The sequence below is a fragment of the Drosophila nasuta genome, unplaced genomic scaffold (assembly GCF_023558535.2).
Source record: "Drosophila nasuta strain 15112-1781.00 unplaced genomic scaffold, ASM2355853v1 ctg56_pilon, whole genome shotgun sequence".
NCBI lineage: Eukaryota > Metazoa > Arthropoda > Insecta > Diptera > Drosophilidae > Drosophila > Drosophila nasuta.
In genome coordinates, this window is record NW_026869602.1 from 1 (window position 1) to 16,623 (window position 16,623).

The following is a 16,623-nucleotide window of genomic DNA, read 5'->3' on the forward strand; positions in this document are numbered from 1 at the left end:
CTTCAGCCATCAAGATTTGATGATAACCTTTTGCTAAGTCAATGTACTGAAATATTTAGCCCTACCAAGTTTGTCTAATATTGAGTCCATGAGAGGTAACGGATATTTGTCTGGTATTGTTACATGATTTAATCGACGATAGTCTACACATAATCTATATTTTTGTACTCCTGAATTATCTATTTTCTTTGGCACCATGCACATAGGTGAGCTGTATTTACTTCTGCTTTTTCTTATTATGCCGTTTCTTTCCATTTCTAAAATTTGTTTTCGAATTTCTTCTTCATATTTTGGAGAACACCTGTAAATTTTCGAATTGATCGGTTGGTCCGTTATTGTTCTTATATTGTGAACCACTGTATTTGTATTTGTCAATTGGTCGCCTTCTTTATAGTATAACTTGTTAAATCTTTTGTTTAGATTGGTAATAATTTCCTTTTCTTCTAAATTTAAATCTGTTAAATTAAAGCTTTCAATTTCACTTACTTCCAAAACACAAGCCTCTTCAGGATGCTTGAATGGAATGGAATTTCAGCATCATTTATCAGTTTAATTGTTTTCTTCTTGAAATCAATAAATTGAACGTTTCTTTGGATGAAGTCCATACCCAATAGAAAATCGTATGATTTATCCAGGGGTAAAGCCACCCATCTTGAACGAACTTGTGGAGAATATTGAAATTCTCTTGGTGCTTCTGTCATAACTAAGTAATTATTAGTTTCAAACTTTGCATTAATTGTATGAATTGTTTTTGAATATTTTTCAATTATTTTGTAAACATTTTCCTGCACTCTATTTGTGTTTAATATACTAATTGTGGATCCAGTATCTAACAAAAAGTAAATTTACAATCTTCAATTGTTCCTTCTATTAAAATTTTTCTTTTTCATCCGAGGCTACTGGGTAAAAAATCTTTAGGGATTTCACTTGTTGTACTTTTTATTATCCTCATCAATTATATTATCAACACTCATTGCCTCTGGGGATTCTGTCTAACATTTTGACTTTCATTTTATTGTAATTATTATTTGGATATTGATGTGGATTATTGTTAGTATTCTGATTTTGTTGATTATTGTTATAGTTATGATTGTATTGTGGATTAGTATTGTTATTCCTATTTTGTTGTTGATTGTTATATTGTCTCCTAGTATTTTGACTTTTTGGAAAATTGCCATTATTATTGTTGTTTTTATACCCGCTACCCATAGGGTAGAAGGGTATTATAACTTGTGCCGGCAGGAAATGTATGTAACAGGTAGAAGGAGGCATCTCCGACCCTATAAAGTATATATATATTCTTGATCAGCGTCAACAGCCGAGACGATCTAGCCATGTCCGTCTGTCCGTCTGTGTGTCTGTCCGTCTGTCCGTCTGTCCGTATGAAACACTGGATCTCAGAGACTATAAGAGATAGAGCTATAATTTTTTTTCGACAGCATTTGTTATGTTTGCACGCAGATCATGTTTGTTTCAAATTTTGCCACTCCCACTTTCGCCCCCGAAAATCAAAAAATCGAATAACAAGCGTAATTTTAAAGCTAGAGTTGCGAGTTTTGGTATATACAATATTTACTATAGTAGTTATGATTCCTGAAAATTTGGTTTGCGATCAGATAAAAATTTTGGAAGTTATTAAAGAAATACTTTTGTATGGGCAAAAACACCTACTTACTAGGGGTCTTAGTTGCTTTGGCTGACAATCTGGTATATTGTGCCGTCTATGGTATATTTTGAATGTGGTACTATGTCGATATACCAAATATACCATTTGGTATATTTTTAGTATTTTTGCAATATATTCGGTATATTTTGAGAAAATACCGCAAAATATGTTTCTTTTATTCAAAATGGGTAGTGAGTATTTCACAGTCGAGTACACTCGACTGTAGCTTCTTACTTGTTTTTTATTTAGGTTATTAGAGGAAACGACAAAAAAAATATAAAAATAAAATACAAAATAAATCTTGTTGCTTCCAACAACAACGAAAAGAAAATTAAAAAAAAAAATTTATTATTATTTTTTTTTAATTATTATTTTGAACTATTTTTTTTTTTTTCTATTTATTATTATTTTTAAATTGTCCTAAGCTAACCACTAAGCTTCTCGGACAATAATAGGGAGTACACAATTCGAGGGAGCAAACGAGATATCGCACTGATATGCTCAACCAACGAATGTAGGGGAGCGAGTTCTAAGCGCTGCAAAGCGCGAGTTATACATTTGTCACCACTTACCACTTCCCCATCTCATTTGTCACCACTTACCACTTACCCAACACTAACACATACAAAGCATTCCATTAGATCGGGATTGCGATCGTCAATTATGTAAACATAAGCATTCAAGCTTCCACTATAAACTAATAACCCAAACTGGGACTGCTAGCTTCTTTAACGTAAACATAAACAAACAAGCTTGCACTCTAAAGTCAGAATATGCTAACGTAATTATAAACAACTCAGACGGTTTGGCTGCCGCCAACATCCAAGTATAAAATAGCACTTCTTGCACAGCTTAACTTCAGTTTGTATCAATTCTCTGAATAAACCAGTTCAAATCTACGACACTGTGTACATTCTTATTTATTGAAATACAACTCATGTATATATATGTCAAACATATATAACTGGCGCAGCCGGTCTGAACGGACGGATAAATTAATAACACACTAAGAAGTAACATTTGAACTAGCTGAAAAAGGCATAACAAGTGTTATCGAAAGTGAAAAAGTTAAAACAAAAACAAAACACACACTAAGAAGTGATATTTGAACTTAGCTGAAAAGGCATAACAATTATCGCCAAAAGTGAAAAAGTGTAAAACAATAGTGGCATAAAAGGGACAAAGTCATAATTGTGCAACTAAACTAACAAATCTAAAAAAAATATATAAACTTTAAAATGGAAAACGAAAATATAAACGAAATGCAGAATTGCATTCAGGCTCTCACTCAAATTGTTGTTCAACAAATGCAACTACCAAATGCGAACTCAAGAACAAGAGCTAGAAACCAGATTGAAAAGGAAACTCGATATCTTCCAACATTTACTGGACAAGATGGTACTCTCCATGGATTCATTGCTTCAGTGGACCAGATTATGCAGGAATATGCAGATGATGCGGATCAGGTTTTCAGCGTTATATTCAACACGAAGATTCAAGGACAGGCAAGAACAGTTCTCACCATCAATACACCGACAACGTGGGAGGAATGTAAGGAGACCGGCCAAGAATGGACCAAATGGGTTTGACTAGGAAGATCAACAATCTCAGAGTGACATCTATTAAAGATTTAGATATTAAGGTAAGGTACATAGTGGAAGAAATAACAGACTTTGCTGTATTTGAAAATAATGAAAGCTTAGTAAATATATTAAGTTCACTATTGATTCAACGAATAAAAGAAATTAGCTGCAGGCTCCATGGCAGTCTCGCTAATGCCATTAACAACAGTGCAAATGGTTAGAAATGAAATTGCTAAATATATCGGTCTAAATTTTGGAAATTTAAATCAAAGATTGTTAATTCGTAAAAATACCGAGAATGACTCAGGTAACAATATTGATCAAAGAAATAATAATAATAACAACAATAATAATAATAAAAACAACAATAATAATGGCAATTTTCCAAAAAGTCAAAATACTAGGAGACAATATAACAATCAACAACAAAATAGGAATAACAATACTAATCCACAATACAATCATAACTATAACAATAATCAACAAAAATCAGAATACTAACAATAATCCACATCAATATCCAAATAATAATTACAATAAAAATGAAAGTCAAAATGTTAGACAGAATCCCCAGAGGCAATGAGTGTTGATAATATAATTGATGAGGATAATAAAAGTACAACAAGTGAAATCCCTAAAGATTTTTTACCCAGTAGCCTCGGATGAAAGAAAAATTTTAATAGAAGGAACAATTGAAGATTGTAAATTTACTTTTTGTTAGATACTGATCCACAATTAGTATATTAAACACAAATAGAGTGCAGGAAAATGTTTACAAAATAATTGAAAAATATTCAAAACAATTCATACAATTAATGCAAAGTTTGAAACTAATAATTACTTAGTTATGACAGAAGCACCAAGAGAATTTCAATATTCTCCACAAGTTCGTTCAAGATGGGTGGCTTTACCCTGGATAAATCATACGATTTTCTATTGGGTATGGACTTCATCCAAAGAAACGTTCAATTTATTGATTTCAAGAAGAAAACAATTAAACTGATAAATGATGCTGAAATTCCATTCCATTCCAAGCATCCTGAAGAGGCTTGTGTTTTGGAAGTAAGTGAAATTGAAAGCTTTAATTTAACAGATTTAAATTTAGAAGAAAAGGAAATTATTACCAATCTAAACAAAAGATTTAACAAGTTATACTATAAAGAAGGCGACCAATTGACAAATACAAATACAGTGGTTCACAATATAAGAACAATAACGGACCAACCGATCAATTCGAAAATTTACAGGTGTTCTCCAAAATATGAAGAAGAAATTCGAAAACAAATTTTAGAAATGGAAAGAAACGGCATAATAAGAAAAAGCAGAAGTAAATACAGCTCACCTATATGCATGGTGCCAAAGAAAATAGATAATTCAGGAGTACAAAAATATAGATTATGTGTAGACTATCGTCGATTAAATCATGTAACAATACCAGAAAAATATCCGTTACCTCTCATGGACTCAATATTAGACAAACTTGGTAGGGCTCAATATTTCAGTACATTGGACTTAGCAAAAGGTTATCATCAAATCTTGATGGCTGAAGAAGACATAGAGAAGACAGCGTTTGTTTCACCATTAGGACTTTATGAATACGTTAGAATGCCATTCGGACTAAAAACGCACCAGCAACTTTTCAAAGATTAATGAATGATGTTTTAAGAGATTACATAAACAAAATATGTGTAGTCTACTTAGACGACATTTTAATATTCTCAACAACGCTCGAAGAACACAAACATGCTTTAGAAAAATTTTTAAAACTCCAAGAACACAGATTAAAAATACAAGTAAATAAATGCTCATTTATGAAACAAGATACAGAATTTTTAGGACATGTACTCAGTAAAGACGGAATTCGACCAAATCCAAAAAGATACAAGATATTTTAGCTATTCCAATCTCAGAGACTATAAGAGATAAAGCTCTAATTTTTCGACAGCATTTGTTATGTTTGCACGCAGATCAAGTTTGTTTCAAATTTTTGCCACGCCCCCTTCCGCCCCCGCAAATCAAAAAATCGAATAACAATCGTAATTTAAAAGCTAGAGTTGCGAATTTTGATAAATACAATAATAACTATAGTAGTTATGATTCCTGAGAATTTGGTTGCGATCAGATAAAAATTTTGGAAGTTATTAAAGAAATACTTTTGTATGGGCAAAAACACCTACTTACCAGGGCTCTTAGTTGCTTTGGGTGACAATCTGGTATATTGTGCCGTCTATGGTATATTTTGAATGCGGTACTACACCGATATACCACATATACAATTTTCGTAGTATATTTGGTATATTTTGAGAATAATACCGCAAAATTTATTGCTTTTATTTAAAATGGGTAGCGGGTATCTCACAGTCGAGTACACTCGACTGTAGCTTTCTACTTGTTAATTTTTGACCAAGAAAATTGTGGAAATTGGATGCCAGAGAACTGAGAACTGCCAGAGAAAGAAACGGTTTGATACTTATCTTGCGGGATTGCTAATGACGAAGCAAGCGATGGGAAAGTGATGATTATCCGACTCGAAGGACCAAAATGTCGTGGTCGCGCAAAGTATCCCAACAGTTTTTCATTTTCCCTGATATATTCAAAACACAAGCAGCGGTTTATTACGTACATACATACATATATAAGTAAAGATCGTTTTATCTATACCCGCACAGAGGTCAGAGCTCGGCTTTGCGGTGGAGAGAGAAGCTGAGAGCACTGGAAATTAGAGTTCTTAATTGCGTGTAAGCAAGCGAAAAACAAGTAAAAAGCTACAGTCAATGTGCTCGACTGTGAGATACCCGCTACCCATTTTGAATAAAAGCAAAATATTGCGATATTTTTCTCAAAATATACCAAATATACAAAAATACTAAAAATATACCACATTCAAAAAATACCATAGACAGCACAATATACCATATTGTCGGCCAAAGCAATTAAGACCCCTAGTAAGTAGGCGTTTTGCCCATACTAAAGTATTTATTTAATAACTTCCACAATTTGATCTGATCGCAAATTTCAAATTCGCAAATTTCAAATTGCAAATTACGGATGTGTTTCTTTCCACGTGGCAGACGAATTCAAAATAGAGAGATCAGGAATCTTAGTGAACCTGTGGAAGCAAGAGACGATTTCAGAAATCTGTGTGAACTTGAAGACATATGTATGTACATACAAAAGGCTTGTGTGTATACGAAAAGTTGTGGTGAAATTCGCAAACAGACGCCAACGTTGTGAAATACTTAGCAGTTGTCTCGCTTGCACACATGCAACGGGAATTGCGCAAATAGTAAAAGCAAAGTCAGAGAGACGATCGAATTTGGAAAAATGACGAAAATAGATGGACTCAAAGTAGACGAGTTAAGGTACCTGCTACGAGCTAGAAATTTGTCATGCTCAGGCACCCGAGCTGAATTAATTCTAAGATTAATAGAATTTGAGCAATCGGAAGAAGTAGAGATGCCAGTAACGGCTGGGCTTTCTACGCAGCAAGAAGAAGCGATGACGTCACAATCAGCGGCAATTTCACAATTGCCAAATGAAATTAAAGCATTGACGAATATGATGGGTCAGCTAGTCGCAATGCAAAGGCAAAATGCAGAAGCATCAATGGCAAACAATCAACAGCAGCAAATCATTGAAGTGGAACCCGAAAATATCAATAATGATAACAGACATATTGGACAGGTCATGAGACAAGCATCGGTGAAAGAATTGCAAACACATTGCCGGAGTTTGATCCAAGTGATGAGAACGCCATTTCCGTAAACCAGTTCATTGATCGAGTCAACAAAGTGGTTGATGCTTATCAATGGGACGAGAAATTTGTATTACTCGCAATATACACACGAATAAAGGACCAGCCAAGATGTGGCTCGATTCCTCACCTATTCTCCACACGACATGGAACAGTTTTGCTGAAGCTATACAGGACGAGTTCGGAGCAAACCCAGACGAAGCAGAAGTGCATTTTACTATGGCAAATGCAACCAGACGATCAAAGGAGACGGTCAAGGAGTACTGTTTCAGGATGTCCCCTGGGGTGCGGTACCAGCTAAGCGAAGCAGCTATTATAAGATATGTAGGATCAGGACTACAGCACCGAGAACTGCAAAACAGTATTGCAGCGATTCACTTCTTGTCAATGAAGCAACTTCGTGATGCAGCTGAATCTTATTTTGTAAATAGAGGTCGACCGAGCACAACAAAAAGAATTCTTACCAAAAGGCAGCAACTTCGAGCAAAAGCAGGACAGCGATGTAAAGTCATCAAAATCAAGGGAAACCCTGAAGTGTTACAACTGCGGAGAGTTGGGACACTTTGCTAATTCGTGCACAAAGGAAAAGAAAAAGCTGCGCTGTAATAAATGCAACAAATTTCATGAGCCAAACGGAGCTTGTCATTCCGCGAATACAATGCGTTTAGGAGCCACCAATCATGACAAACTTTTCATCAGAAAAATCTTGATAAATTCACACGAGTATAGCGCCTTCATTGATACAGGTAGCCAGGCTACTATCATGCGCCAATCTGTTGCCAAGAAAATGAACGCTGAACGCCACAAATGTTCTATGCAAATAAGAGGCATTTGCGGGGGTTCATGTATCCTCACAGAAGCGATCATTGTGGATATGGACATCGAAGGAAAAGTGGTCACAGCAAAAGTATATGTAGCAGACGACGACCTGTTACAGGAGGATTTCCTATTGGGACAAGATGTTATCATTAGCGCTAAGCTTTTGAGCCACATGTCACAGAAGTTAAGCGAGCAGTTCATCAGCAGTTAATTCCAATCGGCAATGCTATAGACAAACTTTTGGTCAATTTTCAGAATGATCACGAAAGAGGCAAAATACGTAATTTGCTGGAAAGATTCCCAACGTTTTCTCAACAGGATTGCAAGACATAGGCAAAACAAATTTAGTCAAGCCCATATAATTGTTGAGAACGGTCAGACAGTTTCTCAAGCGCCTTATCGAGTTTCCGAGCCAAAGAAGAAAGTTGTTCGCAAAATGGTCGACGAGTTGTTAGAGCAGGATATTATAACGTTATCAACATCAGAGTACGCCAGCCCGATAGTGCTTATCAAAAAGCCGAATGGTAGTGATCGAACAAGTTGATCAAGAAGGAAAATTTCCCAGTACCGAACATTGAAGAGCGCCTGCAGGAGGCAAAACGATATAAGTACTTTTCATCCCTGGACCTTAACAGTGGCTAATACCAGATTGAAATAGCACCAGAGAGCAGGAAATTCACAGCATTTATCACCACCGATGGGTTATATGAATTCAAGCGACTTCCATTTGATTGAAAAACGCACCTGCTGTTTTTAATCGACTAATGGCAGAATTACAGAGGAAAGTGTACAAAGGCGATATGATACACTATATGGATGACATCCTTATTGGTAGCCATACTTTTAGCGAAATGTATGAGAAGCTAGAGCGAGTCCTTAAAGTTTTGCATAAGTGTGGATTGACTTTAAACATGGATAAATGTGAACTATACAAGCAGTCAATCACATTCCTTGGTCACCAAATACATGCATACGGCATTAGCCCTGGGGATATTAAGACGAATGCTATTAGAATGTTTCCGAAGCCCACCAATGTAACCGATGTGAGAAAGTTCCTGGTCTCACTGGTTATTTTCGCAAATTCGTAGCTGGATATGCTAACATCTCAGAGCCATTGCGTTTCCTATTGCGCAAGGAACAGAAATTCATGTGGAAGCCAGCACAATAAGATGCATTTGACGAGTTAAAGAGATGCCTGATATCAAACCCAGTAATCACTAGTTACCGTTTAGATGCTGATCATGAACTTCATACAGATGCCAGTGCCATTGGTTTGGCCGGAGTATTGCTACAGCATGAAGAGGGCCAGTTAAAGCCAATTGCCTATATTAGCCGAGCTACTTCCAAACCGGGAGAAGAACTTCCACAGTTACGAGCTTGAAGCTTTAGCTGTTGTGGAATCGTTGGAGCGATTTAAATACTACGTGTATGGTAAAAGCTGAAAGTTGTTACAGATTGTAATGCACTGAAAACGTCAATGGAGAAACGAGAGCTTATACCCCGGATTGCTAGATGGTGGCTGCGTATTCAAGAATTTGACATAGACATTGTTCATCGCGCTGGAACACAGATGAGCCATGTGGATGCACTAAGTCGAACACCATTCGAAGATCATCATGAGATCGATACAGCATGCCTAAAGATTTCAAAAGCCGTAATTGACGAAGCTGATTGGTTATTTTCTATACAGCTGCAGGACGAGAAAATCAAAAAATTGTTGCCGATATGAAATCAGAGAAGAAATCGGAGACCGACGATGAGGATTTGGAGTATGAACCACCCCCGAATCTCGCGAGGACGCGTCGATTTGTCAGGAGAGGCCGACTGTGAACAACGGACAAATTAGCCAGTGTTCATAAGCCCTGAGTTATCGGTATCGATACTGCATGCAGTATTGGTATCGCGATATTAGCTAAAGTACTTAAGTATCGATAATCAATACGAGTAGTTGTAAGCACGCACTCGAGCAAGAAGCAAGTTACCGGAAAATATTATAATTTTAAAATGTTAAAACACATCAACTCAATTATCCAAATAAACCTACAAATACACTCGAAGGCCTATTAATTCCTCTTAAACCCCCTCTCACATACTATAAACATAAAGCCGCATATAATAATTAAACAAAAAATACAAGTGTCACGAGAGCATTTTTGTACCAACTGAGAAAGTTGGCAATCAATACTAAAAGTATATACGTACTACGTATGTATATATACGGCGTTGAGGTTTGACAATGTCCACACTAGACTTCTGCATGAATGTACTCATTTGTGACACAACAGATCTGTACAGTTGTGGAGTGTTTTAAAACACAGCACTCATTCTTTACTGTACAGTATACTCTATAGGTCAGAAGAAGATAGCACAACATTTTCAGTGTACTCACTTCGAGTGAGTACAGTATATGGTTGTACTCTTCGTGAGTGAGTACTACATTTGTCTTTTTTAACACGCTGTACAGCTTGTGTGTTCAGTGGTGACATTTTTTCTGAGCAAAAATAGCTGGATCAACGAAAAAAAAAAACCGAATACCAGAGAAAAAAAGTTAAGAAAAAACTGATTTTTATAAGACAATGTGCTGTATGTTTTTCATTAATAAACCCTCAGTTCTACTTAACTTAACATAAAATATATGGGTAATTCTCTAACGGATGTCATTACAGTGAAAAAAAATCAACTGAAACAATTCTACTTAACTTAACATAAAATATATAGGTAATTTTCTAACGGATGTCATTACAGTGAAAAAAATCAACTGAAACGATTTTAAAAATAAGTAATATAATGAAGTGGGGAGCCAATGCATTTTTAATTATATATGTGCATTTTGTGGTGTGGATCTTTATTTTTGTCGCGGTGTTGCTGTCATCAAACTTTTTTGACAAAGGTCACTCAAATGATTTACAGGGGCTATTGCGCTATGCGGAGCAACAAATAGGCACAGCGCTACTTCCTGCTCAATTGTTTTTGATGGCGTTTTAGCAAAATTTATTTATTTGTTTGTTTTTGTAGCAGCATGTGCACGCAAGTCGCTTAATTTTGCAGTTATGCTGCACTTGCAATAGCTGCAAAACACCCGCGTGAGGTCTGTAGGATCCTTCCTCATCCACTCCTTGAATTCTGTGCTCTGCAGCCAGACATCTCTCACTTTTGCTTATAAGTTTCCTTTGGCATCGTTTGGCATAGCGCAAGCGAATTTCACAATATTAGTGATGGAAGACGCTCTAATTTAGGTGTGAACTTTTGAGGAAAGTTATTCGATACAAGTTGACAAATCACAAGAGTTTTATGATATAATTCCGCTTTATTCGCGAACACAAAGACTGGACCTAATTGTTGTTGTTAGACGACGAAAACGAAAACGGAGAGAATGATGACGCGCTGATAAGTTCTTGATTTCAACTGCCTTTATCATTTTATGCTAAGTTACATTAAGCCTAACTTAACTAGAGGGGCGAAGCGAGGCGAATTCGCTCAGAGAGCAACAAACGAAAGCTTTATTGCGCTCTCGCTTCGCCCTAATTCTAACAACTTCATGATACTTCATTTGCTCTTAATTATTCTAACTCAAATGCGCCAACACAAGTAAATATCGATATTTTGTCGAGAGAAATACATTTTAACATTTCAGCCGTTAAATTCAATTTAAACATCTCTAAAATTTGAAGAAAACTAAACAAAAAAAAAGAAAGCTGCTAACTTTGCTCAAAAGCCAGAATTTTCGCTGCCCGCTGTTTTCATATTTTTCCCGCAATCACGCTTCAAAAAATCCAGATCTGACGCGAAAAAATCGGAAATGACACCACTGCAGTGGTGCACTGGTGGCCACGGCGCAGCCGTCATACAATTTTCATAGATGTATACAAATTCGCCATCTTGCAAAAGTGCAAGTTTTATGCTGCATTACCAAAATGCTGCACATGCGTATTCAAATTACAGCGTACTGGCGGGGAAGTCACTTGCAAGGGGTGTATGTGTAGTTGATGGCCCACCACAAGTAATTCCAATGGCGAATGCGATGTCGAAGTCGATATTGACGCTTGTGCAGCAGTTGTTCTGCTTTTGCCTTTGTTTACATTTTGCTTGACCGCCATTTTGGTTTTGCGCACCTGTGCATTTTGATTTGATTTTGCTAAAAGCTTTTGTTTTGTATTTGCGCTTGACGCTGCTGCTAATGACAACTTTTGGTGGTTCGGCTGCACTCGTGCGCTGACCCGATCGCCGACCAAAACTATTCAAAGTAACTGCTTCCATTGCGTCTGGTGAATTTAGTTTTTGAAAGTTTTTTTTGCTTTTGCCTTTTAGTTGTGGCCACAAACAAAAATTCGATTTCCTTTTGATGGGAAAAGCATCGGACTCCGTTTGTCGATTGGCAGACAAATGTCAGATCAGAAACTACATACATACATGTCAATCGATAAAGTATCGACAAAAGGCACTCACAGAATAAAGCAACACCGAATTTTGTCATTTGGAGTCATTGCATTTCGAGGATATAAACGCCATTGGTGGTTGGAGAATAGACGCATCAACATGACAGGTGAGTTTTGCTAGCTGTGTGAATATTTAATAAAAGTTGTGAAATAAAATAAAATTTTTTTCAAGCTGCGTAAGTGTACCGCGAGCACACATATATACATATTTGCATGCGCAAGAAAAAGAATAAATCCGCAAAAGCGGAAATGACACCACTGCTATGAATTGGACGACGGACAAGTGGTTGCGACGCCATCCCGTATTGAGAGTGATAATGTCCAGCTGCCGTCCAGAACCACTTGAGAATTGCAACAGACGAAAAAGTAAAATTTACTGTTTACGTTTTTAATTTATGTAAACAAACCTGCAATTATGCCATACAAATTTGTAATTGGAGAACGAAATATTGCATACTCTTACGCTGATCATGCGAAGAACATAAAAAACAAGAAGGCTACATTTTGATATGCCTTTGGAAGAGTCGATGAAAGAACCGAAAGAAAAGTCGTTGAAAGAATCGGATGAGTCGTTAGAAGAGGCAAAGAATGTGCAGTTGGAAATGCTTTTGGAAGACCCTTTTGATATGCCTTTGGAAGAGTCGATGAAAGTGTGCTCAACTCTGAGACCCCCGCTACTCATTTTGAAGAAAGTCAAAATATAGCGGTATTAATTTTTAAATATACCAAAATAACCGCAGAAATACTGGAAATTTACAAAAGGATATTCTAGGTACATACAGGGATGCTCCGGTATTCACTTTTTGTTTTCGTTTTCGTTTTGAAAACGAGAACGAAAAAATTGGTGCTCCCGTTTTCACTTTCACAAGATTCTTTCGAATTGCAAAACGAAAAAATTTGTCTTGGCGTAATACAAAGTAAATACCTTTTTCTATATTAAATTTTTTGCTTTTGCTTTTTAGTTGTGGCCACAAACAAAAATTTGATTTCCTATTGATGGGAAAAGCATCGGACTCCGTTTGTCGATTGGCAGACAAATGTCAGATCAGAAACTACATACATACATGTCAATCGATAAAGTAACGACAAAAGGCACTCACAGAATAAAGCAACACCGAATTTTGTCATTTGGAGTCATTGCATTTCGAGGATATAAACGCCATTGGTGGTTGGAGAATACACGCATCAACATGGCAGGTGAGTTTTGCTAGCTGTGTGAATATTTAAAAAAAGTTGTGTAATAAAATACAATTTTTGTGCAAGCTGCGCAAGTTTACCGCGAGCACACATACATACATATTTGTATGCGCAAGGAGAAAGAGTAGGTCCGCTGTGTGAGTGAGCAGTATGAGTGTGATTAATTTTTAATGATTTTCATGCATGTGTGCACAATCTAAGGTTAGGTTAGCCCCTAGTAGAGGCAAAGCATAGACCAGTGGATGTCCGTAGCTGTGCAAAATCTAAAAAGAAAGCAAAAAGTCGGACGCGAAAAGTGTGCACATTAAAATTGAGGTTAAATTTGATCTACTTGCTGTTGAAATTACTTGTAAAAAAAATGAAGAAAACAAACACTGCAAAAATAGTATGAAATGTGAGGTTAAGTTCAGGCAGGCTTTGATGTTCTATTAATTTCAATTTAATTTATAAGATTATTATTATTATTATTAATTATTATTATTCTTAATTTTGCATCGCAGACAATAATGAGCCAGTGTCGCTAACGCCACCGGATGCACGGCGAATATTTTTGAAAGAATTAAAACGTCGTATTATTAAAGCACGCAGTGCCCAAACGGTTGGTTGGCTGGAGCAACACTTAGAGAATGCAACCGATTCAGTCTTGGCACAAATCGATGATAAATTGAACACGTTGAACACGTTCCTGCTAAGAAAAAATAGCATATTGATTGATGCTCAGCAGCAGGCACCGTTGTATACGCGCTGACGCATCAAAAATATGATCGATGAGATGCCGCAGCAACGCTGGATCCGCAAAATGGCAGGCAAAGCGAATGCAATTGCAGCTCCATTGACATGAGATTCACCTCGCTGCTGTTTGAACTGGAACTGGAAGTGCTGCTGCACTTTCTGCTTAAAAGTTTCCTTTGGCATCGTTAATTTGATATAGCGCAAGCGAATTTCACAATATTAGTGATGGAAGATGCTCCAATATAGGTGTGAACTTTTGAGGGAAGTTGTTCGATACAAGTAAATATCGATATTTTGTCGAGAGAAATACATTTTTAACATTACAGACGTTAAATTCAATTTAAACATCTCTAAAATTTGAAGAAAACTAAACTAAAAAAAAAAAACTTCTTAACTTTGCTCAAAAAGCCAGAATTCCCGCTGCCCGCTGTTTTCATATTTTTCCCGCAATCACGCTTCGAAAAAATCCAGATCTGACGGGAAAAAAGCGGAAATGACACCACTGCTATGAATTGGACGACGGACAAGTGGTTGCGACGCCATCCCGTATTGAGAGTGATAATGTCCAGCTGCCGTCCAGAACCACTTGAGAATTGCAACAGGCGAAAAAGTAAAATTTACTGTTTACGTTTTTAATTTATGTAAACAAACCTGCAATTATGCCATACAAATTTGTAAATGGAGAACGAAATATTGCATACTCTTACGCTGATCATGCGAAGAACATAAAAAACAAGAAGGCTACATTTTGATATGCCTTTGGAAGAGTCGATGAAAGAACCGAAAGAAAAGTCGTTGAAAGAATCGGATGAGTCGTTAGAAGAGGCAAAGGATGTGCAGTTGGAAATGCTTTTGGAAGACCCTTTTGATATGCCTTTGGAAGAGTCGATGAAAGTGTGCTCAACTCTGAGACCCCCGCTACTCATTTTGAAGAAAGTCAAAATATAGCGGTATTAATTTTGTAAATATACCAAAATAACCGCAGAAATACTGGAAATTTACAAAAGGAAATTCTAGGTACATACAGGGATGCTCCGGTATTCACTTTTTGTTTTCGTTTTCGTTTTGAAAACTAGAACGAAAAAATTGGTGCTCCCGTTTTCATTTTCGCAAGATTCTTTCGAATTGCAAAACTAAAAAATTTGTCTTGGCGTAATACAAAGTAAATACCTTTTTCTATATTAAATTTTTTGCTTTTGCTTTTTACTTGTGGCCACAAACAAAAAATTTGATTTCCTATTAATGGGAAAAGCATCGGACTCCGTTTGTCGATTGGCAGACAAATGTCAGATCAGAAACTACATACATACATGTCAATCGATAAAGTAACGACAAAAGGCACTCACAGAATAAAGCAACACCGAATTTTGTCATTTGGAGTCATTGCATTTCGAGGATATAAACGCCATTGGTGGTTGGAGAATAGACGCATCAACATGGCAGGTGAGTTTTGCTAGCTGTGTGAATATTTAAAAAAAAGTTGTGTAATAAAATAAAATTTTTGTGCAAGCTGCGCAAGTTTACCGCGAGCACACATACATACATATTTGTATGCGCAAGGAGAAAGAGTAGGTCCGCTGTGTGAGTGTGATTAATTTTTAATGATTTTCATGCATGTGTGCACAATCTAAGGTTAGGTTAGCCCCTAGTAGAGGCAAAGCATAGACCAGTGGATGTCCGTAGCTGTGCAAAATCTAAAAAGAAAGCAAAAAGTCGGACGCGAAAAGTGTGCACATGAAAATTGAGGTTAAATTTGATCTACTTGCTGTTGAAATTACTTGTAAAGAAAATTAAGAAAACAAACACTGCAAAAATAGTATGAAATGTGAGGTTAAGTTCAGGCAGGCTTTGATGTTCTATTAATTTCAATTTAATTTATAAGATTATTATTATTATTATTAATTATTATTATTCTTAATTTTGCATCGCTGACAATAATGGGACAGTGTCGCTAACGCCACCGGATGCACGGCGAATATTTTTGAAAGAATTAAAACGTCGTATTATTAAAGCACGCAGTGCCCAAACGGTTGGTTGGCTGGAGCAACACTTAGAGAATGCAACCGATTCAGTCTTGGCACAAATCGATGATAAATTGAACACGTTGAACACGTTCCTGCTAAGAAAAAATAGCATATTGATTGATGCTCAGCAGCAGCAGGAAACCACCGTTGTATACGCGCTGACTGGAAATGAAGAGAGCATCAAAAATATGATCGATGGAGATGCTGGCGCAGCAACGCTGCGATCCGCAAAAATGGCAGGCAAAGCGAATGCAATTGCAGCTCCATTGACATGAGATTCACCTCGCTGCTGTTTGAACTGGAACTGGAAGTGCTGCTGCACTTTCTGCTTAAAAGTTTCCTTTGGCATCGTTAATTTGATATAGCGCAAGCGAATTTCACAATATTAGTGATGGAAGATGCTCCAATATAG

The 16,623-nt window shown here is 36.6% G+C and overlaps 1 protein-coding gene and 1 long non-coding RNA gene across 2 annotated transcripts; both read left to right on the forward strand.

Moving 5' to 3' along the window:
- Positions 1 to 12,882: 12,882 nt before the first annotated feature.
- Positions 12,883 to 14,170, forward strand: LOC132798004 (uncharacterized). The gene is made up of 3 exons (XR_009633857.1): positions 12,883 to 13,030; positions 13,221 to 13,455; positions 13,956 to 14,170. It is a non-coding gene; the product is annotated as an uncharacterized LOC132798004 (long non-coding RNA).
- A 1,376-nt stretch (positions 14,171 to 15,546) lies between these two features.
- On the forward strand, positions 15,547 to 16,486 carry LOC132798007 (uncharacterized). The gene is made up of 2 exons (XM_060809737.1): positions 15,547 to 15,630; positions 16,134 to 16,486. Exons 1-2 carry the CDS (start codon positions 15,624 to 15,626, stop codon positions 16,484 to 16,486), a joined length of 360 nt encoding a protein of 119 aa, XP_060665720.1. The 5' UTR covers positions 15,547 to 15,623.
- The last annotated feature ends 137 nt before the right edge of the window (positions 16,487 to 16,623 follow it).